The sequence below is a fragment of the Danio rerio genome, chromosome 15 (assembly GCF_052040795.2).
Source record: "Danio rerio strain M-AB ecotype USA chromosome 15, GRCz13ab, whole genome shotgun sequence".
NCBI classification, from domain to species: Eukaryota; Metazoa; Chordata; class Actinopteri; order Cypriniformes; family Danionidae; genus Danio; species Danio rerio.
In genome coordinates, this window is record NC_141035.1 from 33,016,527 (window position 1) to 33,044,270 (window position 27,744).

The window sequence follows — 27,744 nt, forward strand, 5'->3', positions numbered from 1 at the left end:
AAAAAAAAAAAAAAAAAAAAAAAACTGTCATTAAATATACTATATGTGCGGGAAGCACTGCATTGTAGTCCTAAAGTTCCCGAATGCAACAGTTGATGCCTAGTATATAGTAGATTTCTCAATGTAAATAAGGCTGTATGGTATTTGCACTAACACTGCCATTTATATTTATTAATATTTTGTTGCATATCCATATAAAACATTTAATATTCGCTTGTATCCTTGAAGGGTTTCAGCGATGAACAACAAAAAAGACATCAGAACAAAAAAATGCTAATCAGTGCAAAAATCTGTGCTTGAATATTTTTCAGATGTCTGAGAGCAGTATTATATAAAAATCGATGTATAAAAAACTGTACAAGAGTAATCAAATGTACAATAAAACGACCTAAATAATTGCTAAATAGACTCCACTGCATGATTATTGCATATAATACAGTCTGATTTGATGCTCAGTTCAGTTTATAATTAAAATTAGCTGTACACATTCTCGTTTTGTTTTTTTTTTTGTTTTTTTTTTTACTTGAGCCCTGACTTTGTTCATGTTCAGTCTGATTTACATCTCTACAACGTTTATCCAACCAAAAGCAGTTTGCTGGCCTTGTCAATATTGTTTCATTTAATAACTGTTATAAAATGAATAGTGACTGTTCTGTTTAGATTTACATAAAAGGATAGCTCACCCCAAAATGTAAAGTGGATCATTATTTACTCATTGTTTATTTGCGCCATTTGCTTCATATGATGAAATAAAAAGAAGACACAGTATTCTGAAAAATCTTGGAAACAATTAACCATCGATTTCCATCATATTTTTTCTATAATGGATAGCACAGGGTATCCGAGGGGTCTTAAAAGGTTTTAAAATCACTGAAATATTGTCTTGCAGGTCTTAAATTATTTTAAATGGGTCTTAATTTTCCCTTGTTTATGTGAAGCTACCCAATTGATCCAGCACACATCCAATCACCAACAGTACATCTCAAAACTGTTCAAAACTAATATAATAACAGTCTGTTGTGCATACATTTAGAGTTTTTTTGAGTTATGCTAAAAAAAATAGTATACAAGGTATGTTTGTTTTGACGCAATATTTTAAATATGTGGATAAGAAATAACCATTTAGATTTTTTTTTTCTGCTGGGCCATTAAAAAAGTGTTTTATAAGTCTGAAATTTCATTCTTCATGGCCATAAAAAGGTCTTAAAAAGTCTTAAATTTGACTAGGTGAAACCTCCAGAAACCCTGATAGCAGTGCCTATTTGTTTAACATAAAGGTTTGACTGCTGTTAAATCAAGGAGTTTGTATACATTCAAGTAAAATAGCAACTGCAAGTTAAGCTAAAGTGCTTTAAATAGCTCTGTGTGAAACTGTCATTTAAATTTAATTTTAAATGTGAACATGTCTTTCTAGAGCCAAACAAGCAGTTCCTCACAATACAGACAGCAATAATCAGAATACAACCTTCCGTTAGACCACTTGACATTTTGTCTGTCTGTGGGTAAATTGAGGCTGAAATGTGTAAATGTGCATAGAATGAGTTTGGTCAACCTTTTTGAGTCCAGCCAGCCACAGATGTATTTCCTTTTCCTCTTTTGCAAAGTAGCACGAGTTAGGAGATGATGTTAGAAAGCATTTTACTAGCATTAAGGCTGATTTTTAACTACCGTGTTGAGTGATAGGTGTGACCCGTGTGACATCGTGCATTTACTGTATATTTGTGAGTCGTTTGTGTTACATTTCTTTGCTAGAGTTTTGGTTTTCTAATTGCTACCTTATTTACCCATTAGCTCAAACTCACTCATTCAGAGGCGGGAACCGGCAGATGTGCAGCAACTTTAATCATAAGGTTAAAAAGCTAATATTTCCATCTGGAGCTTCTGCATGAGACTCTCAGCTCTCAGCACCGCCTACACTCGTCACAGCTACCAAGCCGACCAATCACAGAGCTTGCGCTACATGTCGATGAGACGTGTAGTTACATTTTCTAAGAGGTGCTCGCCAGTGTTGGCTTCAGCCACACCGAGGGCTATGCGAACCATAGACGTGAGCTTGGCACAGAAGTGTACAGTAAATCAGCATTTAGTCCTCATGATAACTACTACTAATAATACATAAAAAAATACTTTTCTAATCATTTAAAGAGATCTTTTTGGACTAGCTTTTAATTAACAGTATGGTGAGCTAATTTTATATTTGGTGTCTTTTGTACTTGGATTTTAACCTGTTTTGATAAATGTTTTCTTTTACTGTAAAGCTCATTGGGACTTCTTGACTGTGAAAGGTGCTATAAAAATACATTTTACATACATACATTTTGGGGATTTAACATTGCATTTGTTTACACAATGCCACCGTTGTCTCTATGGGAAATAAAAATCTATTTTCTAAAGGCTCTAAGTAGTCAATATGTAGAATAAGTGCTATAGTCAATTATTATTTAAGGATTTTTTATCAAAGTGTTTTTTTGTGCAGTCAAATAACAAACTACAATGTATGAATTCGAAACATTCACCTATAATTCACCCAAATAAATGTGTCTGCATAATAGTTGTCTCTGTTACCATCGATAAAGCCTGTGCAGATCGCTAACAGACTACAACTCTGCTAGTATATGGACTACAAATCCTGTCATGCAACACACACATCTGCTCCAAGTCTAAATTGATTACACTCCCACAGCTGATGCGACTCATGGACTGATTGCACTTCACAAATATATGGCTCACGATGAGACACTCATTGCTAAGTCTTATTGTGCACATTACGTCTTGATTTCCTTGCCTTGTCTTTGAGTCTCTCTTTGTTTGTTTTTTTGCTTATTTCTGTCTGCTGCCTGTCTTTTGACCATCTGCCTGTGTATTCAACTACGACAACTACAGATTTGCTTACATACATCTGTTTGCTCCTGATTGTGACCGTTGCTTGCCCGACCATCTCTGTATAATAAATTATGCGCGTGGATCCTCAATCCCTGTTTTCAGCGACACTTCACATTACAGAGGTAATTCAATTGGCCTGGAAGAAAAAAAATTACAGCAAAAAACAACTACAAAAAAAAAAAAAAATCTATAGCTCAAACTTAAGAAAATTGTCTTAAAATAATCAAAGTATAATATAAATAACAATTAACCAAAATAAACACACACACACACACACACAGATTTATTATAGATATCACTAGACTCCGGTCAATTTGTTCGCTGATTTCTTTTTTGCTGCTTTTAATTTCCTTCCACAAAGTCTGCAATGATATTTCATCTTCCACTTCCTCCATCATGTTGTCTAGTGTGTCGAAATCGCTCATTCTGGCTATGCTAGAAACTGGTCATGACTTGTGTCCTTTTTGATTCAGAATGTGTTCCGCCATAAACAATATTGATTTTCAATGTTTTGATGAAGTGGATATTCTATCAGGAAGGGAAATCAATGCAGGGTTTTTGGGGAATATTATAGGTAGTCAGTGGAGTTCGCTACAGCACGTCTATCTATCCCCACCGCTTGCATCACTTGACTCCTACACACACAGATTTAAATATAATTATTATTTAGGTTTAAAATATTAAATGGATGGGCTAGAAGGTTGCTGCTTTGAGCCGTGGCTGGGTCAGTTGGCATTTCTGTGTGGAGTTTGCATGTTCTCACCGTGTTCATGTGTGTTTCCTCCAGGTACTCCTCCATAAGTTCAAAGACATGCGCTATAGGTGAATTCTGTAGGCTAAATTGTCTGTAGTGTATGTGTGTAAATGAGAGTGTATGGATGTTTCCCAGTTTTGGGTTGCAGCTGGAAGGGCATCCTCTGCGTAAAACATGTGCTGGATAAGTTGGCGGTTCATTTGGCTGTGGTTTTAAGCTTAATAAAGGGACTAAGCTGAAAAGAAATGAATGAATGAATATTAAATACTCCAGCTTTGATGGGTTTCAATGGAGACAGCATTAATTAGATTACATCCTTTTTCCAGACCACTTGACATTTTCTCACTCTGTGCAGAAATTGAGGCTAAATGTCATTCATTCATTCATTTTGGAAAACTGCATCCAGCATTCAGTCCTGTTTCTATTTTCTTTTTCTATAAAATACTCTGAATTATGAAGTAACACTAGAAAGCGGTTACCTGCAGATTAATGCATGGTTATTTCCAGAGTATTTGATTTGAGTTTGTCTCAGAAGCCTGTGAGCGAGAATAAATGACTCTTCAATAATCACGTCTTGCTTTGATGTCACTCGCTTCTTTTTAATATTCTGTGTCTGTCACCAAAATTGCCTCTTTAATCTGATTTATGGTCAGATTAGATTTGAGAACGTGAGTCTGCGAGCTCGACGGAATGCATTTTCTCCTCATTCCCTGTTCAGATCGTTACATCTCTCCAACACTTTTAATTTCCTAAATAACTGGGTCATTGACCTAAATCTACTGCCAGCCAGCAAACGATTTGTCAAAGCCACTCACTGCTTTCTGAAACCCTTATTTCAGGAGCGGAGGATTGTGGGACAGATGAAGCGATGTGTGTGTGATCTGGTCTGCGGCTCATTCAGATCCTCAGAGATTCTCTTTCTGTGTTTGGTTGAGTCAAGACAGACATCTGAAAGGCTGGCGTTATATAAAGATTGTGAGATGTTCAGATTGTGTGTAATTGGGCAGCAAGTGAGAGTGTGACACGCTGTACTTCCTCTTAAATTATTTTAAGCTGTTTTTCAGGTCCTTGTGGAATGATTGGACATGCAGTTACTGGTGAATAATTACAAGGTTACAAGACATTCTGTGTTCTAGTGACTATCTAACTTCTTAAAATGTTTGATATTTCAGTTTGTGAAGAGGTTTGATTGTAGATAAAATGTTATCATGTATTTTTTTTAAATGTTCATACAGTGCATGTTTAAATGTAATGGTTATATATGGTGATTCTGTACTCGATATGCTAAACCAAAACAATATAATTATAAACAGATGACCAAATACTGTAGTTTTCTACTATTATACTACAATTATTCATAGTTTTGGGTTAAAACTAAGAAATAATACAGCATTTATTACAGTTTACTAGTTCACTATAGTTAATACAATATGCTGTAGCATTCATTAATGAAAGGTTGTAAGTAGTATAATATATACAGAATGAAACACATGGTTCAAAAACACTGGAGTATAATATTATTTATAAAATAAATGTGTGTGTGTGTGTGTGTGTGTGTGTATATATATATATATCCCTTTATTAATCTGGGGTCACCACAGTGGAATGAACCGCCAACTTATCCAGCATATTTTTTATGCAACGGATGCCTTTCCAGCCGCAACCCATCTCTGGGAGACATCCATACACTCTTATTTACACACATACACTAAAGACAATTTAGCTTACCCAATTCACCTGTACCGCATGTCTTTGGACTTGTGTGGGAAACCGGAGCACCCTGAGGAAACCCACAAGAACGTAGGAAGAACATGCAAACTACACAGAGAAATGCCAACTGACTCAGCCGAGGCTCGAACCAGTGACCTTTTCTCTGTGAGGCGACAGCATTACCTACTGCACCATTGTGTCGCCCACATACATGAGCAATATCACACTCAAAACAGTGCGATATGGCTGTAAATCGGCTCTACTGGGAGGCGTTGCCTTAGTGTCCGACCAGTAAAGATATACAGCCATATTACATTGCTATGCGTGTGATATTGCGTTTATACAAAAAAGTTTTATGGCATAATTGTGTATACAAAAAAGAAAATCAAACATGAAGAGTCTTAAAATCCTTTTGTATGAGGAACTACTTTCTTCCGCCATTTATTCACACCTGCAGCTGACGTCAGAACAGCAGAAACTGTTGCTAATTTTGTTGCTAACTTCACTGTAGAGCTAGTATTTGAATGATTCTCTAGTGTAATATCTAAAGTGATGACAAAGCTGGTGATTTTGCTGACATTTTAAGATTATATTAGGGACATTTCCCAGTATTTCAAGATATCACAATAAATAACCCCAAAAGAGCCAAAGCAAAGCAAATACTACCAGATTTCTATGGTATAAATGCTGCACTACAACATACAAAAGAAAGAGATTGACTTAGAAAGTCACTTTCCTGTTTTATAATAATTTGATTAACTCTAGTTTGCAGGCACGTGCACACATAGGGCTCAACCTGTGCAGTGCACATGCCCTTTTCAGTCATGGATAGAAAGTGCCCTCCCGCCCTTCAGTAGGCGCGCGACAACACCGCTCTTGAGTACGCGCGCGACAACACAGCAGATCAGTACGCGCGCGACAACACCGCTATTCAGTACGCGCGCATACACTCTGCAGATCTGCAGCGCACCAAACCCCCCAACCCCCACCTCCTCCGCTCTTCAAAAAATTTATCCTGCACATGCCCTTTGAATGGTCTCTGCACGGGCCTGCTAGTTTGAAATTACTACAGCTAATAAGTTTTTCTCCTCTAAGGCCTTATTTTGGTCTCTGTCGCCATCTTGTGGCGGAATGTCAACCTCGGGATGACAGGCTGATGGCCGCCGACGTGCCGTATGTCCAAATTATAAACATTTAAAATAGGCACTACCCCTATAAATAAACTGCTTAGTTACAATCTAAACAACTACATTTTCACCTAAAAAAAAGCCTTAAAAGTACATTATGTTGTTCAACAGCTGCAATATTTGTCAAACTGTAGGAGTAATAAAGAAGTGTAAGGAGGCTGTAGGTTACTGCAGAATATTACATGGCTATCAGCCAATCAGATTTGAGAACCAGACAGAACTGTTGTATAAATAATATATATAATAAAATATTATAAAAATAATATGTTTAAATATATATAAACATATATACATTCTGTTCATACATTAGTATATTTATTTACTGTAGTTTTTTTGTACATTCTCTTAGTTATGATAGTACATCAAGTTAAACCATAAAAATGTTTCTTTATAAATATGTTTATTAATTTTCCTATAATATTTATTTGCAGTTTACGTTTTAAATTTACAGTCAAAATTGTCTAAAGAATTGGAAAGAATTAAGATTATTTAAAATTAGGCCATGCTATTTGCCAAAGGCCCATGTTCTATATTTATTAATAATTGAAATATTTGAATTTGACCTCCATAACATATAAAGTCTGATCTGACTACAATGTTTCCCAATGCTCTGTATTTTCTCAGATCTGGACCTAAAAGGATTTATTATTGAGTTATTCAGAAAGTTGTTGAGTTGTGTTGTGTGAAAGGTGGAGTCTGTCACTGGCTCGTTGTTCAGAGCGCTGCTGAAGTGTGTCACACGAGTCGTGCGGAGACTTCAGATCCACTGACACCACGTGCTGCCGTTTTGATTCATTATACAGCCATATGCTAATCCTTGCTAGGCTAATTCAAACACAACCTTCCACCTCCAGGGGCCGGACATGTTAAACAGGTCATGTGCGTAGTGTCTCTGACGCAAACCCCATCCGACAGGAAAAGCACATCCGTGGATCACACGCCGTTCAGGAGGAAAAAATCTGCACAGAGGCCTGGAAAAGAGGCCGGGCTCTGTAGATTAATTAGGAAAATCAAAGTGGCTGGGGAGCGACAGAGAGCTGTGTGGCTCTGCCAAAAAAATCCCTCCGATCGCTCCATCCTCCCGGGGCTCGCAATGAAAAAAGCCAGAATCTCTTAGCGCTTTTCCTTGGCGGCTGCAGAAAAAGGCAGAGTGTCATAAATCAACAATGGCTCGCTGCTCGTCAGATTGTGGCCCATGAAGTATTCAGTCTGCGCACTTGAAACAACGTCTGTCATCTTTCCACATGCAAGAAGCCATGAAGTAGTCATGTGCTTAAGTAGGCAGCTAATTGTCAAGTGTCTCTGCTTGAGTTTTGTCTGCTTTTAGACCTCAGTTGTCAATGGAACGAAAGGCACAGGACAGGTGTCGTTTATTTCATTGAAGATGTTTCGCATTTGTCATACACAATGCCCTCTACAGTTATTAGCAGTCTTGGCAAACAAGCGCTTAGAAAGCTGTGAAAAATGTGTTTATTCTATAACCTTTTGATAAAAACAGCAACAACTGTGCTCTTACAGCAGACAACATCTGCAAATACATCAGGTTTATTTATGTGGGTTGGCACCAATAAGGAAACACACACGATAAGCTTACTCAGTTATTCATCAGATCAGAGCATAAGAACAAAGAACAAACATTTAATCAGCATATTTAGAAAAATATAGTGTGGTTATTGGCATTTATTTACATTGTTTTTTGATATATACTTAGAGTTGGGTGTAATGCGTTCCACAGTAACGCGCCACTATAATCTAATTACATTTTTGAGGAACACTGCAATGTAACAAATTATATTTTACACGTATGTAATTTGATTACAGTTACTAAAGTCAATGTAATTGGGTTACTTACATTACAAATATAATATTTAGAATAAAACAAATGCTTCTTTTAAATCACATTTTCTGCTGTAGCGTTAGTTGATAAGTATGTGGTTTTCAATAGCTGGAGAAGGCCTGCTGAAATGGCTGCTGTCAAGAGCAGTCGCTTCAGACATTACTTTGATTTCATTGAGCATAAACACTTAAATATTGTTGTGAAAGTCAGAACATGTCCAGTCTAAAGAACTTTCGACTGCTTTTAACTCGACAAGCAACTTGTTCAAGCATTTGAGCAGAAAGCGTTCTAAGACAATTTTCGTCACCAGAAACACAGTGGCGCAACTTAGTCTAAACAGGGTAAATTGGATATATGTGCTGGATCTGGAGTGAAATATCTTCTGCATGTGAAGAGAAGCGTAACTGCTTGTGGGGCCGTTCACATATCACGTCTTTTGCGCTCGCACACAGGACACTACAGTGGTTTTTCATATCCTGTTTTTTTCATGTCCTTCATAAAAATAAAAATAAAAAGACAAACGGGTTTGGAACAAGTAAATAATGAGAGAATTTTAAGTTTTGGGTGAACTATCACTTTAGCTCTTTTGAATATGTCAAGCTGCTGTTATCAACCCATTGAAATGTTTTTCAGTATATATTAAATTATTTTATATGTTTTGAAAGTAACTTTAAAGTGAAGTTATTAGTAATCCGATTACTTTTTACATTAAGTAGTAATGTAATCAGATTGCAATTTTCCGGTAATAATCAGTAATTTGTAGTCGATTACTATTTAAAAGTTACCCAAAACTTACCCAACACTGAATATACTGATAAACATTCATTCCCAGCAAAAAAATATTTATTGTTTGTATATTAACTTCCCGAATTCGAAAATAACAATCAATGATATCAAAGCAAACCCAAATGTTTGGTATCAACATTAATTTAGTCCCACAGGTCTGTGCAATATATAGTTTCAAGATGGTATCTTTTCAAAAGATACACGTTTGTAACTAAAGGGTCCTTATTAGTACCGCAAGGGTACATATTATGTACAAAAGTGTACCTCTCTAAAATTTTTGTGGTACTAATAATTGGACCCTTTAAGTACAAATATTTACCTGTTGCAATGGAACCACCCCAGTGACAACTCTCGTACCTTTATTTCCGAAAGTGTGTGAATATGTCAAACTTAAAGCGAATTTATACCATTTGAGCACAAGAAAGGATCATTATGATCTTGTTTATTTATGCAATGAAGATACAATAATCCACATTTAAAGTGGATCAAAAAAAAAGTTTATCAAAAAAAAAAAAGAATAGGTGTTGTTCAATAGTTTTATGACAATATTGATCTGAAGGTTTTAAAATCCAAAAGCAAACAAAAAGTGCTTCAGGGGGTGATTAATGTGTCAGGGCTCTTTAGGTAAGAATACATAAAAATAAACAGCAAAATTATAAGCGAAAAGGCACTCAGCAAAAGTACAAACATTATTTTAAAAACCGTTATTAATATGTTATTTTGATATAAAGTTTTGATCCACATTTGTACCTCAATACTGTTAGACACTCCAGAAAACCAGAAAACACTGTCTATTTCATTTGTTTCTTTGTTCTATTGTTTTAATTTAAGCTTGTAATTTATTACATTTATGCAAATGTACTCCTGATCAATGTAAAATTGGGGTTATTATTTTTTTTTAAAGAAACACTACGGGATCATATGACGCCACCTATGGCTTCTTTTTGTGCTACCAGCTGGCTGCTTACCTCTGTGTGGACAGCTTTTCCGCTGTTACCAGTTTGTCCAGTAGCTCGACACGTACATTGGCAGACTTGAGACGCAGAGATGAGTTGAACACAACGACAGGGTTCGAGTCTGTAGAAGAATGGTTCCCGAAAGCAGTTGGTTGGTTGGTCAGTCAGTCAGTCAGTCGACAGCGGTCTCTGGTGAATTTACACAAGAGCAGCAGGAGAGAATGGCACTCGTGAAAGAAATTTTGAGATCTGAAAAGTGAAAGTGAAAAGTGTAAGTGGCCTCTGGTGGATTTGCAAAAACAAAAACTGCAAGAAATGAACCTCCTGGAATGTATTTTACGCTCTCCAGAAATGTATACAGGGGTACATATCAATAATGAGCCTGAGTTGCAATAATCTGCCAGTACATTTCCTGTTCTTTTACAGACCTAATTTTCTATATAGTGTTTCTTATACATTACTCAAACTACTGAAATCAGTAAAAGTCAGTGGAATTTTCAACATAAAAAGTCGACAGAGCAGAGATCAAGGTCCCACAACTGTAAATAAACAGAAAACACAAAATACAGAAACTGTTAATTAACAGATATTTTGTGCAGTGTACAATGTCAGTGTCTCTGTAATTATTCCTCCTTTATTCTAAGAGATGGTTCATATTTCTGTCATGACCCGAATCATTGCTTCAGTTCTGCCTTGCTTTTGACCTGAAGTGCATTTAAAATCACTTCTATCCAGTAGATGACTGTAAAATGTGCTATTAGGAAGTCTGAAGGGGCGTTTTCTTGAACGCACAGAATACACAGCATTATTTTTCTGAAGAGTTGTTTTGTGACTCATTTAAGACTCAAAGTGTACAGCCTGAGCTTTTACACCTACAAAGCGCCATGCAATTTACCAAACACTTAGAGGACAGTTTGTCCAGCAACAGCGTAAACACACACGTTTTTCCCCTCTCAACGTCAGGTCTATATTTGCTGTCTTAAACTGTTAAATAAGCTTTTTGGAAAAAAAAACATGCTTTCGCCAGCGCCCTGAAATCTTGTTTGGTTTCTAAAAATACATTTTATTTTCTTTCATCAAACATGCCATTGTCCCTCGGTACCAGTGTGAATATGGTTGATGTTGAATTATTAACGACTGAGGTAAAATGGCTGGCCTCAGATTACAGGCTGATCTCTATAGGTTTGCGCCGTTCAAAATGCCCAGCCCGAAGAAAAACTCTCCACCAGAAAGGCTTTTAATCACGAGATACACTTCGGCAGGGTTTGCCTACTTATTACGTGGCTCCCGTTCCTCTGATTTGGGCAAGATTTTCATCAGCACATAGTTTCGTCCGCTGACTCGTATTATATTGATACAAAACACGGCAATCTGTCTGTGATACGGATCTGCGTGTTTTAGCCAAGCACGATCAATAGCCTTTCAGACTCTAACAAACCTTCAAGGAGTGAGACTATGCAGTGTGGATTCTGCTCTTGTAGTATTCATGAGATGGTGTGCTTTTTATTTCTGTCATATGGATTTTTTTCCCGCTGGCTTTAGGGAAATGCAAATTCACCTTGAGTTTGGCTTTGCACCCAGGATGTTCTTCTGGATTTCCTAGACCGGCTTTGCGAGTTCTTATCTCCTAAACAGCATAAATGTGTAATTACACAGTACAATGAGGCAGTATGCTATTGTATTTGTCAATGAATGTGTTGAAGGAGAACTTTTAGCTGTATTCTAGTTTGTAGACAAGTCTGCATTCTGTCAGGTTTGTGAAAATGTGCATTGTACAGCCAGTGAGAGTTTTGACAAGGTTGAAACCTTGAGTTGATATAAAATGTGGCTGTTTTTGATGCTAGAGTCAATGACAGAGCGAGTAAGGTTGGCTAGAAAAAGAGCGCAGGGAAATCACAAAATCTAAATTCATTTTTATTCATTTTAAAACTACACCTCAATTTACAAGTCTTCTGGAGTTAACCATTAACTTGAACCATTTTTTTTTAATCCATTTAGCCTATTTCTTCTTCAGGCAGGGTCACTTTTTAGATAAGTTTAGCATCATGAATTGAATCGGATTAGCATTTTGTTAATAAATATCACAAAAATAAGTGTTCTGTTAATATATTGTGTAATAAAACTGATGGAAAATGGTTTATTAGTCTAATAATCTACAAAACTCAAAAACTCAAAACTGATCCTTTGCATGTCGACACAATGACAAGGTCCATGTCAAAATGTTTATGTATATATATATACATATTTTTATTATTATTTTAAATTATTTATTATTATTTATAAAGTATATTCTTATTTTACATACTGTACCCAACCCTACCCAATTCCAACTACTATTTTACTATTAATAAGCTGCTAATTAGTAGTTTATTGAGCTAAAAGTCTTAGTTTATGATTTGTTAAAAGTGTGAATTGTACATTTAAATAAAGTGTGACTATTAATACTGCTTATTCAGTGGATTTGAACATTTTTCGAAACATTTGGGCTAATTTAATTAGATAAGTGAGCAAAATATATTACTCTTCTAGTGGGTATTGGACATTTTGATCCTAAAAATGTTGCTAATAGATATCTATTATAGTAGAATGATTATATATCTTTTGCCAGGAGACCTCGCGTTTGTATTTTAGATGTCCTTATGCCCCAAAATGCCACAGGCTTTACTGATTAAAATAATTACATACAGTAGGCTTACCTTACAGTGTAAAAACTAGGGATGTAACGGTATTGTAAATACCGTCATACCGCAATATAAATTTTTTTTCGATATTACCGAAGTCGCATGACTCGGTAAAACTATAGGTCTTCTGAGAAAATTTGCTCAGGCGAATGAAGCGAACGGGAGGTAGCTTAAACTACATTTCCCATCAGCCCAGTCGTGGCCATAATCCTTTGCGGTCTGCTGTCGCTACAGATCCAGTAATGCGGAAATGGAGTGTGCTGCTAGTAGCGGAGATGAAAAAAAGATGGAAATGATCGAACCTAAAGCGGGTTTTTCGCCGCGCGCGTCCTGAATAGCAGTGTTGTCGCGCGCGTTCTGATCAGCTGTGTTCTCGCGAGCGTATTGTAAAGCGCCGAGGGGGGGTTGAGCGCGCATTCTCAAGAGCGGTGTTGTCTACTGAAGGGCTGGACGGAGGTTGTGTCGCGTCGCGGGGGCACTTTTGATCGATTTGGAAGGGCATTTTCTATCCAAGACTAAAAAGGGCATGTGCACTGCACAGGTTGAGCCCTATGTGTGCACTTGCCTGCAAGTTGGTGAATACGACTAATAGCAGTCATGGGGACTGCAGAAACACAGCACACTGTTCAGATTGATGCAGACATTGACTTGTACCGCAAAGAGACCTCTATCTCACTCATGGTTTGTCTTCTCATGTGGGGGAAAGACAATGCACAACGTTACCCACTGCTGTCAACATGGGCCAAGTCATATCTCTGTCCCAGAATCCTCAGTCCCAAATGAGAGGGTTTATTTCTGTTGCAGGGGACATTGTAAATACCCAGAGATACCAGCTTTTACCAGATTATAGTTATATGATAATTTTCCTTTAAACCCATCTCTATCTAAGTAAGTGAGTGAGTGATTAAATGTTGAATGTGATGAGTTTTCAACAATACTAAATTGAAACTTTATTTTTTTACATGGTTTAATAATTTTTTGTTATTAAAATTGAAGTTCCTGTTTCAAAGCTTACAGATAGATGACTAATTTGTATGTCATTGACACTTTTGGCATTTTTTTGGAGTATTTTCATAAGTTTTGTTTTTTCCTGTAAATGATTCAATAAATACCGTACCGTGACATTCATACCGAGGTATTACCGTACCGTGAAATTCTGATACCGTTACATCCCTAGTAAAAACATATTATGTGAACACTAACTGCATGTCTTCTTAATTAAGACTGATATCTAGACAGAGAACACAGAACTTCTAACATCTTTGGTAGCTTTTCAGGGAAGCATTTTTAAGTCTTTGGTAATTTACAAAATAAAAATAAATACATACTATATATATATATATATATATATATATATATATATATATATATATATATATATATATATATATATATATATATATATATATATATATATTAATTATTTTTGTTTTTTTTTCAAGAAGAAAATATTTTTTCTTCTTGAAAAAGTTTTATATGTTTTATTTTGGCTAGAATAAAAGCAGTTTTAATTTTTTTAAACACCATTTTAGTAACAAAATTAATAGCCTCTTTAAGCTATATTTTTTCTCGATTAGTCTACAGAACAAACCATCGTTATACAATAACTTGCCAGATTACCCAAACCTGCCTAGTTAACCTAATTAACCTAGTTAAACCTTTAAATGTCACTTTAAGCTGTATAGAAGTGTCTTGAAAATATATAGTAAAATATTATTTACTGTCATCATAAAATAAAATAAAGTCATTATTAGAAATGAGTTATTAAAACTATTATGTTTACAAATGTGTTGAAAAAAATCTGCTCTCCATTTAACAGAACAAGCGGTCTAATAATTTAGGGGGGCTAATAATTCAGACTTCAACTGTATGTATATATATATATATATATATATATATATATATATATATATATATATGTATATATGTATATATATATATATAAATATATATATATATATATATATATATATATATATATATATATATATATATATATATATATATATATATATATATATATATATATATATATATATCAAGATGAATGATCGTGAAGGAACGGGTTGTCTGACACATTTGCTACCCACGACAAGTCACGATTTTGTCAAGAAAAAATCGCATAATCTGACATAGTGATTTTCATAACTGACAAAAAAATCGTGTAATCTGACCGGGGCTTAACCTGCCTAGTTTACCTTATTAACGTAGTTAAGCCTTTTAATGTCGCTTTAAGCTGTATAGAAGTGTCTTGAAAAATATCTAGTAAAATATTATTTACTGTCATATTGGAAACGATAAAATAAATCAGTTATTAGAAATAAGTTTTTAAAACTATTATTCTTAAAAATGTGCCGAAACAATCTTCCCAGAACAGAACAGAAATTAGGGAAAAAAATAAACAGGGGGGCTAATAATTCAGGGGGGCTAATAATTCTGACTTCAACTGTATATTCAAAATAACCATATTTAATTAATTATTTTAATTTATTTGTTTATTTATTGTCCATGAATTTTTTTGTGAAAACCTGGTACATGTTCCTTTATTAAATATTTATATTTTAATTATATTTATTTATTTATTTTTATATCAACTTAGTACCAAAGTATCCAACATAGGCTCAACGCTACGGGGTAGTATGACGCTATTCCTTTTTGCCCTTACCAGCTGTCCTGGATTGCATTTTAAAAATGTTGGATGGGTTTAGGGAAGTGGAAAAGCAGGTCAATCTGTGCTTTTGAAAACTCTATTGATTGGGTTTAGGGAAGGAAGAGGGTGGGCCAGTCAATCAGTCGATAGTTCTGTCAGTCAGTCAAACAGTCAGTCGACAGCAGCCTCTGGTGGATTTACGCAAGAACAGCAGACACGAATAACACTCGCGAGAAGAATTTGATGGACCTCCTGGGACATATTTTGTGCTCTCCAGAAATGTATATAGAGGTACATTTTCAGAATGAGCCTGGATAGAAAGAACTGGTTGTTTTGACAACACCAGTTAGCACAAATGAAAATTCAAACACATTTATAGTGGTTCCTCAATGCATGAAAAATACATAGAACATAGTTACCCAATTTGTGAGAGAATGCAAAAGTACTGGATTAGGCTATATTTTTCCTCCCATTAAGATATTCCAACAGGCTGGGTAAATTTATTTTTGGTTTATTTTTGGTAGCCCGACAAGAAAAATATAATAGCAGTTATTTGAGCCCTGGAATAAGAACATTATCCACAACACAATGACACAGAAAAAATACTAAAATATAAGTTTTACACAGAAAAAAAGACTTAATTGTGTGTGAGTAAAAACATTTTGTATTAACAGATGAATTAAACTGCTCGTTAGTCCCAAAGGTTTTACCCACTTGTAGTCACATCTAAACCTCAAATCAACCTCTAACTTGCTTTCTGCAATGTCAAAAAAGATGGTTAAAAGAGCTATTTTTGGTTTGTGAGGACATGTTCATGTGCACTTGGAGAGAGAAAAGCCATGTCTGAAGTACTCGGCTAATCTTTTTTTCCCTTTCAGAAAGGCTTTTCATCTCTGAATAGCCAATGATTAAAAGCGGAGGGGGGAAAGAGAGTGAGAAAGAGATGCAGCGATAGACGTGAGGCGTATCTTTCTATTTTAGACATTTCTCTCCTCTGTCTCCAGGAAGTAGGTCCTGAAGAGCTGGAGTCCAGGCGTCAGTCAGGCTCACGTGGCCTCATGTTGTGGTTTTCTTTGGCACCTGGAGACGCTGGAGGCAGGGATTTTGCTACAAGGCTGCTGACACGGCTTTAATGACTTAAATTAGATGACTCCCCCTCACGAATGTCTGTGAAAACTAAGCTTAGAAAGAAACAACAGGACTAATTATGTTTTTTTTTTTCAGTCTAGTCAGGGCAGTAATTTATATCAGACATTTGATTAATGTTTATTTTTGGCAGCATTATTTTTATTTTATTAATGTTGAATCTGAAGTAGTGTCACCCAGCTGAATTCAAAACAGCTTTGAAACTCTACTCTGATCTTCACTCTTTGGTCAAATGCGTTGACAGTCTCGCCCCTCGACCTACGCTACAGGGTCCAAGAGTGGTGTTCTAGGAGTCTTATTATGTTGGAAAATGTATACCTTAAAGGTCCGGTGAAGTGCTTTGAAATTTGCTTTTTTTATTCCATGTTTGACGTAATCTCAATTGAAACATGAAGAGAGAGTGGGACATTTGGTAGCTCCTCCTCATTTAAAAAACAGCCAATAGCATTTCGTTTTTATCACAGCTCTGCCAGTGAGGTTGGTTGAGAAAAAGTGCATCGAATGAAAAGTGTCTTGAACGGGGCGGGCCATGTCAGATACTTGAGCGCATTTAATTTATCAAGATTTGATGGGAAACTGAAATTGTGAAAAAATTTTGATCCTTTTAGGTGGAAGTGACAAGCTTTGGATGTTTATATCGGTTTTATATTTCACGGCACCTTTAAGTTTACAGGTTCTGAAACAACAGAGTGGGCTTTTTTATTCCCTTATTTTTACATTGTGCATAATATTTGAATCAATAATTACCAATAATGCTTAAAACAATCCACCTATGCGAGTCTAAAGGTCTTTGCACACTTAAGTCGGAAACTTTCGTATGCGTTTTATTTGTATCCATATCTGAAAAATTTGTCACTTATACTGTACAAACCTTGCACACTGTGTCTGATGCATATTAATTAATCCATTCCTAAGATAACGCAAAACATTTCGGAGTCAGTTCAAGCAGAGTTCTTTTGTTCTCCTGCGTCTTCTACAAAATAGAAAAGGAAAGAAAAGATTAGATCAAATATTTTGATACAATGCTTGTGATACCTCACACATTTATGTATGTAAACAAATCCTATACAGAGACTAGCAGTACCTATCGATCAATTTCACGTGGCCGCCATTTTAAAAGCGAAATCGAGGCTGTGGTACGAAAAAACACAGTATTGCCTAGAGTCACACAGGAACGTTGTGTACCTGGCTGTATAACTTATCAGCGCAGAGACAGTGACACAAATGTATAATTTCACTGCTTTCCGAGTGACCCAAAGGTCCGTTCTGGATGGAATAGTGAAAATAAAAAGGGTTATCTGACCTCATTTTCAGCTTTCAAAATAAGGGAAATGGCACTAGTTAGCTAACTTTTTCTTTATCAAACTCAATTTATCGAACTGATTCTTTCACTATATTAGACCTGTCACGATACTGAATTTATGTACTGAAGTGGAAAAAAAACGACAGTTATATTGCTAACATTTAAGCGATGTTGAGTGCATTCTTAAACAGCACTGATTTGCCATAGTGTTTACTGATGCTCAACAGAAACTACTGTGATTGGGCGTGAAGGTCAACAGATCACTGCACTTTACCGATGTTTACCGAGTGCAAACACAAACGAGCAATCGACTGATCTTTGCGACTTTCAAACGCTTTAGTGTCCCTGTATTTGTGTTTGTGCTCGGTGAAGAGCGATTCGAAACTTGATTCAAATTTTTTTATGACGTCAAATTTACTTTCTTACGTGCGAAAAATTACAGAAGAAGATTTTGGATTCAGTGTGCAATGACCCTTACAGTAAGCAAAATGCAGCCAAAATATATATATATATATATATATATATATATATATATATATATATATTAGGGATGTAACGGTATCAGAATTTCACGGTACGGTAATACCTCGGTATGAATGTCACGGTACGGTATTTATTGAATCATTTACAGGAAAAAAAAACTTTTGAAAATACTCCCAAAAAAGTGCCAAAAGTGTCAATGACATACAAATTAGCCATCTATCTGTTAGCTTTGAAACAGGAACTTCAATTTTAATAACAAAAAATTATTAAACCATGTAAAAAAATAAAGTTTCAATTTAGTATTGTTAAAAACTCATCACATTTAACATTTAATCACTCACTTAGATAGAGATGGGTTTAAAGGAAAATTATCATATAACTATAATCTGGTAAAAGCTGGTATCTCTGAGTATTTACAATGTCTCCTGCAACAGAAAAAACCCCTCTCATTTGGGACTGAGGATTCTGGGACAAGAGAGATATGACTTGGCCCATGTTGACAGCAGTGGGGTAACGTTGTGCATTGTCTTTCCCCCACTTGAGAGGACAAACCATGAGTGAGATAGAGATCTCTTTGCGGTACAAGTCAATGTCTGCATCAATCTGAACAGTGTGCTGTGTTTCTGCAGTCCCCATGACTGTTATTAGTCGTATTCCCCAACTTGCAGGCACGTGCACACATAGGGCTCAACCTGTGCAGTGCACATGCCCTTTTTAGTCTTGGATAGAAAATGCCCTTCCAAAATGATCAAAAGTGCCCCCGCGACGCGACACAACCTCCGTCCATTCCAGCCCTTCAGTAGGCGCGCGATAACACCTCTCTTGAGTATGCGCGCTCAACCCCCCCTCGGCGCTTTACAATACGCGCGCCACAACACAGCTGATCAGAACGCGCGCGACAGCACCGCTATTCAGCACGCGCGCGGCAACAACACCCGCTTTAGGTTCGATCATTTCCATCTTTTTTTCATCTCCGCTACTAGCAACACACTCCATTTCCGCATTACTGGATCTGTAGCGACAACAGACCGCAAAGGATTATGGCCACGCCGGGGCTGATGGGAAATGAAGTTCCAGCTACCTCCCGTTCGCTTCATTCGCCTGAGCAAATTTTCTCAGAAGACCTATAGTTTTACCGAGTCATGCGACTTCGGTAATATCGAAAAAATTTAATATTGCGGTATGACGGTATTTACAATACCGTTACATCCCTAATATATATATATATATATATATATATATATATATATATATATATAATTTTTTTTTTACTTTGCCCACTCTCATGAGGCACTGCAAATGAGCAAGTCTTCATTTTGTGGCTGCATTGTTAAAATATTTGTAAATTAGCATTTATGAATGTATGCTTTAAAATTACATTATGGGACTTTGACCTTTCCTCCAAACAACTTTTGATTTTGAAAAAGTTACTTTTATTGAAATATCTGATAGTTTGAAGTGATATAATGTCTGGAATGTTATGGCTAATAAACAATAATTAACTGGCAATAAATGTGTAATAAATTGCCAGTACTTTTTCTGTTATGTTACAGATTTATTTCCCCATATATAATTTCCTACACATTATATTATTTCAAACTACTAAAATATCAATAAAAGTCACATTGTTCAAATGCAGAGTTAACATTTTCACATCAAAAGTAGACAGAGCAGAGATCAAGCTCCTATAATGCAATTTACATCCATACAATAAACAGAAAACACCTGTGAATCACAAAATACAGTTAATTGATGAATGTTTTACGGTGTGGTTAGTTTTGTTCATGGCTTATATTGCTTAAAACAAAGACATTTAAAAAATCCCTATCAGAACAATACATATAGAAAATACTGAGTCAGTGTTGCTTGACGGCCTAGTTGAGATGTGCAAACAAACTGCATCATTGTTAGCTCTGAAATTCTTCCTGTACAAATCCACAGCGTTGTCTGTCACATTTTCATTCAGCATGTATATCTCTACGAGTCTGTCTGTCTTTATTGCTCTATTTTCCAAGAAAACTTGTCTTCATTTCCTGCTGTAGCGTTTGTTTTGATACTGAGGAGAGATGGCAGTGCTGTAGCGATGGCCTTTTATCAAAGAAACATCTCTCTCTCTCACTCTCTCTCACTCTCTCTCTCTCTCTCTCACTCTCTCTCTCTCTCTCTCTCTCTCTCTCTCTCTTTCTCTCTCTCTCTCCTCTCCTTCTCCCTCGTGCTGTTGTCTAATCCAGCTTGTGAATCACATGCCATGAGCAGGCGAATGTGTGCTGTGTGAGTGTGTGTGTGTGTGTGTGTGTGTGTGTGTGTGTGTGTTTGGTGCTGACCCAAGAGACCTTTTTTTTTCTCTGTTAATCATTCATCTTGGCGATCAATGTTTTCTCATGGCCTGATAAACACCTCATTTGTTTTTAATCCCCATTATATGTTTGTCACCACTGTGTTGCACTTTGTCTTTGTTTTCCCCCACATACGTTGCTGCAATAAACATATCACACATTGTGTGTTATAGATACGCTGTAGTGTGATAGATACTTACCAAGAACACAAGTAAAAGTCAGGATTGGCATGTGTATAAAACAGTGCTAATAATCATAATTTTATGTTTATTATCATTAGGCCTGTCACGATAATCAATACATCGACTTATTGTTCAATACTTGGAGATGACCTCAATCATTTGTGCCTTTGCATTATATATTTACAAATTCACAAATAACATTAAAGCCATATTACGATGATTTATACTCTACCTCACCGATGTCAAAGTTTATAAGTGGACATTTAATAGTATATACTGTTTAAAATTACATTTACCTTTTTAACATCAAATTATATAGAATCTAAATAACAACATCACAAGTGTTTTATAATAATAATAATAATAATAATAATAATAATAATAATAAAATAGCATTATTGTTGTTTTATGCATTAAAGTTATAAAATTCATCACAGTTAAGTAATGTTGTTTTAATATTTTTTTAAAATATTTATTTAGTAAAAAAATCCTAATAATTGTAGTAAAAATATTCAATTAAAAATACATTATTTGATATTTGAATGCACAATGTTTTAATTTGCTGTGAGATGTTTTTCCCTAATTTATTGATATTTATTAGTTTTAAAAATGCCCATTCATTTTAATGGCTAGTGTCAAAATAATATATGTTTGCTATATTTTAGTTTATCCAAAGACTTTTTTTTTTAATAATAATAATAACAATAATAATAAAGTAGTATTACTATTGTTATAATCATTAAATGTATTAAATTCATTACATTTCAGTAGAATTTCAATTACATTGTTTTAAATATTTTTTTATATTTCTTTAGTTTAAAAAGATACTACTAATGATAGTAATAATAGTAAATTAATATAAATAATATGAATTAATATAAAATAATAATAAGATAGTATTAGTTATTATGTGTATTCAAATTATGAAATTCATTACAGTTCAGTAAAAATTTTAATGATATTGTTTTTAGATTTTTAATCATTTATTTAGTTTAAAAAACTTATCATAATTGATAAAAAAATAATTATTTGATATTTTTAAATTGCTTTTAGATGTTTTTCCCTAGTTTATTGACATTTTTTAATTTTAAAAAAGCCTTTACATTTTCATGTGTTTGCTTATGCTATATTTTTTGTTTATCGAAAGGTTTTTTTAATCAAACAAATGCAGTCTTAGAGGACATAAGAGACTTTCAAATACATAAAATGTTTTAATAAGATTATATAATTACACTTAAATACTACTAATCCTGTTATAATACAATATTAATTGTATACTATTGTAATCACTTGTGTGTCAATTGGCTTGTTTTATTGCTCTAGAATATGTTATGCATAACACAACTGTTAAAATGTTGAAAATTTCATCTCACATTTTTCCCTCACTAAAACGAAAATCCGCAGCTTTTGCTTTCCTCATGTGAACATAAAAACTCTTTTGTGTTCTTCAAAATAAACAATAGTTTTGTTATTTTTGGCGTTCAGAACTGTCCTGTGTATTGTTGCGTGAGCATGAATTGTTTTTCAGTCTGAATGTTCCATTCTGTTTCAGTCTCTGTGTTCAGGGACACACAGTGATCGCACCTCTGAGGTTTACCAGCTACATTTGAGACGACCATTATAACACCAAAAACAGCCAAAGCAATTCACACACTTAGAGTACATACACTTGATGAAACATTTGTGTATTGATTCAAGACATATTGTGCACTTTGTAGTTTGCATAAACATACACAAGCTCCGTTTCGTAATAACGAATGCTATCAATTCGAGAGAGAAAGTCTTTCATGTATAGTCAATGCATTAAAATGAACATCGAAAGCGGTGAATGGAAATGACTCTGCGTGCTGGAGAAATGATAGCTGCTGCATTTGTGTAATGTGTTTAACATTGCTCTGGGAAATGTGTTAGTGTTCAGGAAGAAGGAGAGGCTCTTATACCAATTGACGTCTCTCAGTAAGGTCACATCAAGCTGTTCGTAGCGCAGTGACGATAAAAGATGTGCACAAACCGGCAACATTCAAGGCCATTACTGAGAGCCCTTCAGCCTTTATCAACAAATCATCTCGTGCTTGCTCTTCTCAGACAAACTCTTTGATTATATTACAGATTTATTCAGGGAAATGAATTTGCTAAGATATTCATGATTAATGTACTAAGACATAAATAAAGGAGGCAAAAGATCAAAATACATCACAATACGGGAATTGTAGTAATATGAAAACAATTGAATGATTGAACATAAAACAGTTAAGCTGACACAAAAAACACCTCATGGGTTTTGTTGTTTCAGCTAATTTAAATAAGTAGTTTGAGCAAACAGCAAACGTCATGTCAACCACCATATTTGTATTTTTTTAACTCATTGTGTAATTAAAAAGGGAAAAAATAAGCAATCATACTAAAATTGTGTTATGTTAAATCATTAGAAAGGTAGTTTTTAGGGAATGTGCCAAATGTGGATATATTTAAAATATCCAACCCAAGCTCATTCTGGAAACGTAGCCCCGCGGACGTTTCTGGAGACCGCGATTTACGTGGCCGGAGGTACGTAAAGGCCGCGTTTGGTTTTTTTCGAGCGAACGCTGCGGGGCGGTGTGGTGCCGCTCCGCCCCTCCTCTTCGTGCTTGCCGGCCGACGGCTCGCCTCCGAGTGGAGGGCTTTCCCAACGCAATCAGTTTGTCCGCCTAGCTCACAGCGTTGCGTCGGCGGAGCGGAGGCCCCGGACGAGGAGAAGGAGGAGCCGGAGCCGGCCGCGGTGAACGACGACCGGGATCGAGTCCGGGGAACAGCGGGTTCCGGAAATCAGGTGAGACGAAAAACGGAATCCGAAAAATGAGGGCAAGAATGCGGCGGGATCCGAAAACGCGGTCGAAATCGAAGACGAGGGCTTTTGCTTTTTTTTTTTTTTTTTTTCAATCCGGCGGCTTTTCGCGCGAGAACAAAAAAACGCTCGAATACGTACCTCCCGGGACGTAAATCGCGGTCCGCAGAAATGTCCGCGGGGCTACGTTTCCACAATGAGCTTGGGTTGAAAATATCTGATATTTTGGGGCTGCAAAAAAGACTTGCATGAAGTCATTAAATTTGTCATAAAATAATACTTGATCTAAATATGCCTATATGTACTTACGTTGACAGTGTTGGAAAAAAGTCTTCGCCTAGTGGACCATGCATGCGCACTGGTAACTGTGCTACAAATAACTCGAGTTCAAAGCTCGACTTTTACAAATTCTATTAAATTGTGACTTGATGTATTTTAATAATGTTACTTTTTTGAACAAAACGAATTATATTTATTCACAAAGTTTTCATTTTAATGTTAAAACAAAACAAGTTAGGAGAACAATTAAAAATTAACATCTATAGCTGCACCAGTCTGGATTCGAACCAATTTATTTCTATGTGCTAGTTAGGAACTCTCATCGCTTCACTAAATCATTTGCTAACTCAACTCTACAACATGTGGTATAACACCTCAGTTTGCTTAACTGTTTCTTTGCCAAAGCTGTTCCAGAGCAATATAAATGACCAATAGGTGTCACTTTAGAGACGGGTTTCAAAACATTTTGAAGCTTTAAATCATTTGATTTGACTGTTTCAGTGTTTTTTGAAGCCATGCTTTGCCCACCATTATCAAAAACACGATCAAGCAAGACAAGAATAATGTTTCGTAGTGCTTACAGGAAACAAGACTCAGCAAAGTGTGTGTGTGAGTAAGGCGCATTTATAGTCCTGGTTATTGGTCTTCATAAGCTTCAGCTGTGTTTGCAATCAAGGGGGATTTAGGCCAGGTGTGTGAGTAAAGTGTATGATGGGATCTGTAGTGCAGTTGAATGTAAGTGTTCTCCAGCAGCCTGCAAGAGCAGCACTGCTGATAATCATAACAGAAGGAATCAAATTAATGGATTAGTTTTTACAAATGTAAGCGGATGGAGCATAAAACAGTCAAGTTGTCTCCCCACAAATCCAAGAATTGTGTGGTTTCAGCTCATTTTAAATAAGTAGTTTTTTCACTGTATGTTTGTACTGTATATATATATATACTTTTTTTCCACAGAATATTTAGTTTTGCCGAGCTAATCACTCATTTTTCTCTTTTCCTCTTCTTCTCAGGTCGGTGACAGACCCCAGAGACGGCAAACGCGTGGCACTCAAAAAGATGCCCAATGTCTTCCAAAACCTGGTCTCGTGCAAGAGGGTTTTCCGTGAGCTGAAGATGCTTTGTTTCTTCAAGCACGACAACGTGAGCTTCCTCTTTTGTATTAATCAGTCAGTGTTCCCTTACTCTCTGTCCCCATGGTGCCATTAGCTCTGGCTGTCCCTGTGCTGCTGGTGCCTGGAAACCAGTGTGATGTGAATGCTGGTGTCAGTGCCCACGTTCACTAACGTCAAAGCTGACCTCTGGCGCTCTGTCTTTGTTTCTCCACAGGTGCTGTCAGCTCTGGATATTCTGCAGCCTCCACACATCGACTACTTTGAGGAAATGTATCCTAAACAAAAAAAAATGCTGCTCTACCAGCTGCTGTCAAGCGAAGGGGTTTTGACGCACGAAAAAGTTAGGAATTGATCAGAGTTTTTGACTTGTGCTGGAATTATTGCTGGCTTATATATACATTATGATTATTGGTTATTTAAATGTGATGATTATGTGAAAATGAACCAGACAGCATCACAGTTTACTTATTTGATTAAGACCTAGAAAGAGTGCATTAATAGTGACGAATATTCATTATTTTTTGTAGTGGGGTAGTCTAATAACATTTTCTTATTGTATAGATACAAAATAGTAATAATAAAATATAATACTTGAAACATTTGAATTCAAATAATATAATATTATTACGTTTTCTTATTTTGATTATAATTAGTAAATGTAATACTAAAATAGTATTAATAAAATAGTAGCAATAATAATTAATATATTTAAAAAAAATAAAGAGAACAATTGAGGCACTTTAAATGTTCCCTTCATTTTTTTGAGCAGTATATTATATTTATGGCTTTAAGAATTAGTTTAAATAATTTATTAAGTAATATAAAAGACAGATAACATAAAGAGATAAATAAGATAAAAGAGATAACATAAAGTCATCATCTATAATTGTCTTTATATTATTATTATTATTATTATTAATACTATTATTGTTTTATTATTTGTAAATGTTTATTTTATTATATAGTTTAGTAAACACCTATACAAATATAAAAAAATGGAAATCATTATATAATATTTATGACTTTATTATTATTTATTATATTTTTATTGAGTAATATAATAGACATAATATAGACATATTTATTAATGTCTTTATATTATTATTATTATTATTATTATTATTATTTTATTATTATTATTTGTATTGGTTTATTTTATAATGTAGTTTAGCAAACATTATCATTATTATTACTAATATTAATAATAATGTAAATACTTTATTTATTTATATTATTATAATGATTTATATGAATAATAATAAGAATAATATTAATATTAAATTTGATTTATTGTTTGTATTAGTTTATTTTATTATATAGTTTAGTAAATAATATGAACAATAATATTATTATTAATATTATTTTATTATTTGTATTAGTTTTATTTTAATATATACATTATTTATTTATCATTTTATTATCATTAATATTATTACTTTATTATTTGTATGTGTTTATTTTATTATATACATTATTTATTTATATATATATATATATATATATATATATATATATATATATATTATTTTATTATTATTCATATTATTATTTGTATTAGTTTATCTTATTATTTATTTTAGTAAATAATTGTAATAATAATATTATTATTATTATTTTTATTATTATTATTATTATTATTATTATTATTATTATTAATAATAATAATAATAGAAAGAATCCTAAAGTTTATTATATATTTACAGGTATAAACCACATTCTAAATGCCTGTTTTTTAGACCTTGAAAGCTTCAAGCTTCAACACAATTTAAAAATCAAAAGGAGCCGAATGAAACAATAGATGGTAGATTACAGTACTCCCGCATGGAGAGGGCATCTGAGGTCTTGTTTTAAGGTCTTAAATTGCAGCACATATGCTTTTTTGTGCCTATTGTGGTTGCTAAAGTGGGATCAAGCTGAACATAATGTTTGGAGAGAGGTTATGGCTCGCTTCATGCTGTGCTTGAGTGTTTTTTATACGTCATCTGTTTTAAAACTGGTCTGGCCTGTTCACTGATTATCACACATTTAGGCCTCTTCTTTCTCCTTTCTCGTTTTTCTTTACATCCCTTAATGGTTTTGTTTTAGCAGAAGGCACTTCATATGGATTTCAGAAAAAAAAAAAAAAGCTGACACAGCCTTTTCTTTATGAAACCACACTCTGATATTTCCTAGATGTGGTCTGCCCACTGCTAAAGGCATCCCCCGGCTTCTTAATTCGCTTTATAATTGAATCAGGGGAATTACATGCTTTCCCTGTTTGCCACTCTTGCCCGGTCACCCGATACGCTCACTCTCTATAAGCCTTTCTTTCCAATACCAAGAGGCTTTCTGTGATTAGAGCTGGACCATTTTCCTCTTAAATTAGCTGAAAATTTTGCTCTTCAAAATCAGGAACAAAACAGCCTCTTGTGTTAATTAGCCGGGAGATTTATCCTGTGCTTTTGTATTTTTAGACGTTCCTCATGTAGCGTGACTGCTGGCAGGGGTTTGGGCTTCGTTTTGCAGTGTTTGGAATCGCCTGAAAGATGTATAACGTTAGTAAATAATGCCGTGTGCGAGTAAATCCACTGCAGAATGGTGAACATGCCAAACAACATGCACTTTACATTTTAAGCTCTCTGCAATGATTGAT

General features: G+C 34.9%; 1 protein-coding gene and 1 long non-coding RNA gene across 2 annotated transcripts in view; one reads left to right on the forward strand and one right to left on the reverse strand.

Annotated features, from left to right (window-relative positions):
- nlk2 (nemo-like kinase, type 2) overlaps positions 1–27,744 on the forward strand; it is a 148,667-nt gene that overhangs the window by 41,136 nt on the left and 79,787 nt on the right. Inside the window, exons 2-3 of the mRNA NM_001113485.3 lie at positions 25,011–25,140; positions 25,327–25,382. Of these exons, the coding sequence (NP_001106957.3) occupies positions 25,011–25,140; positions 25,327–25,382 (186 nt within the window). The remainder of the gene's footprint in view (positions 1–25,010; positions 25,141–25,326; positions 25,383–27,744) is intronic.
- The window catches only part of LOC147840660 (uncharacterized), a 190,423-nt gene that overhangs the window by 29,576 nt on the left and 133,103 nt on the right, over positions 1–27,744 (reverse strand). The window lies entirely within an intron of this gene.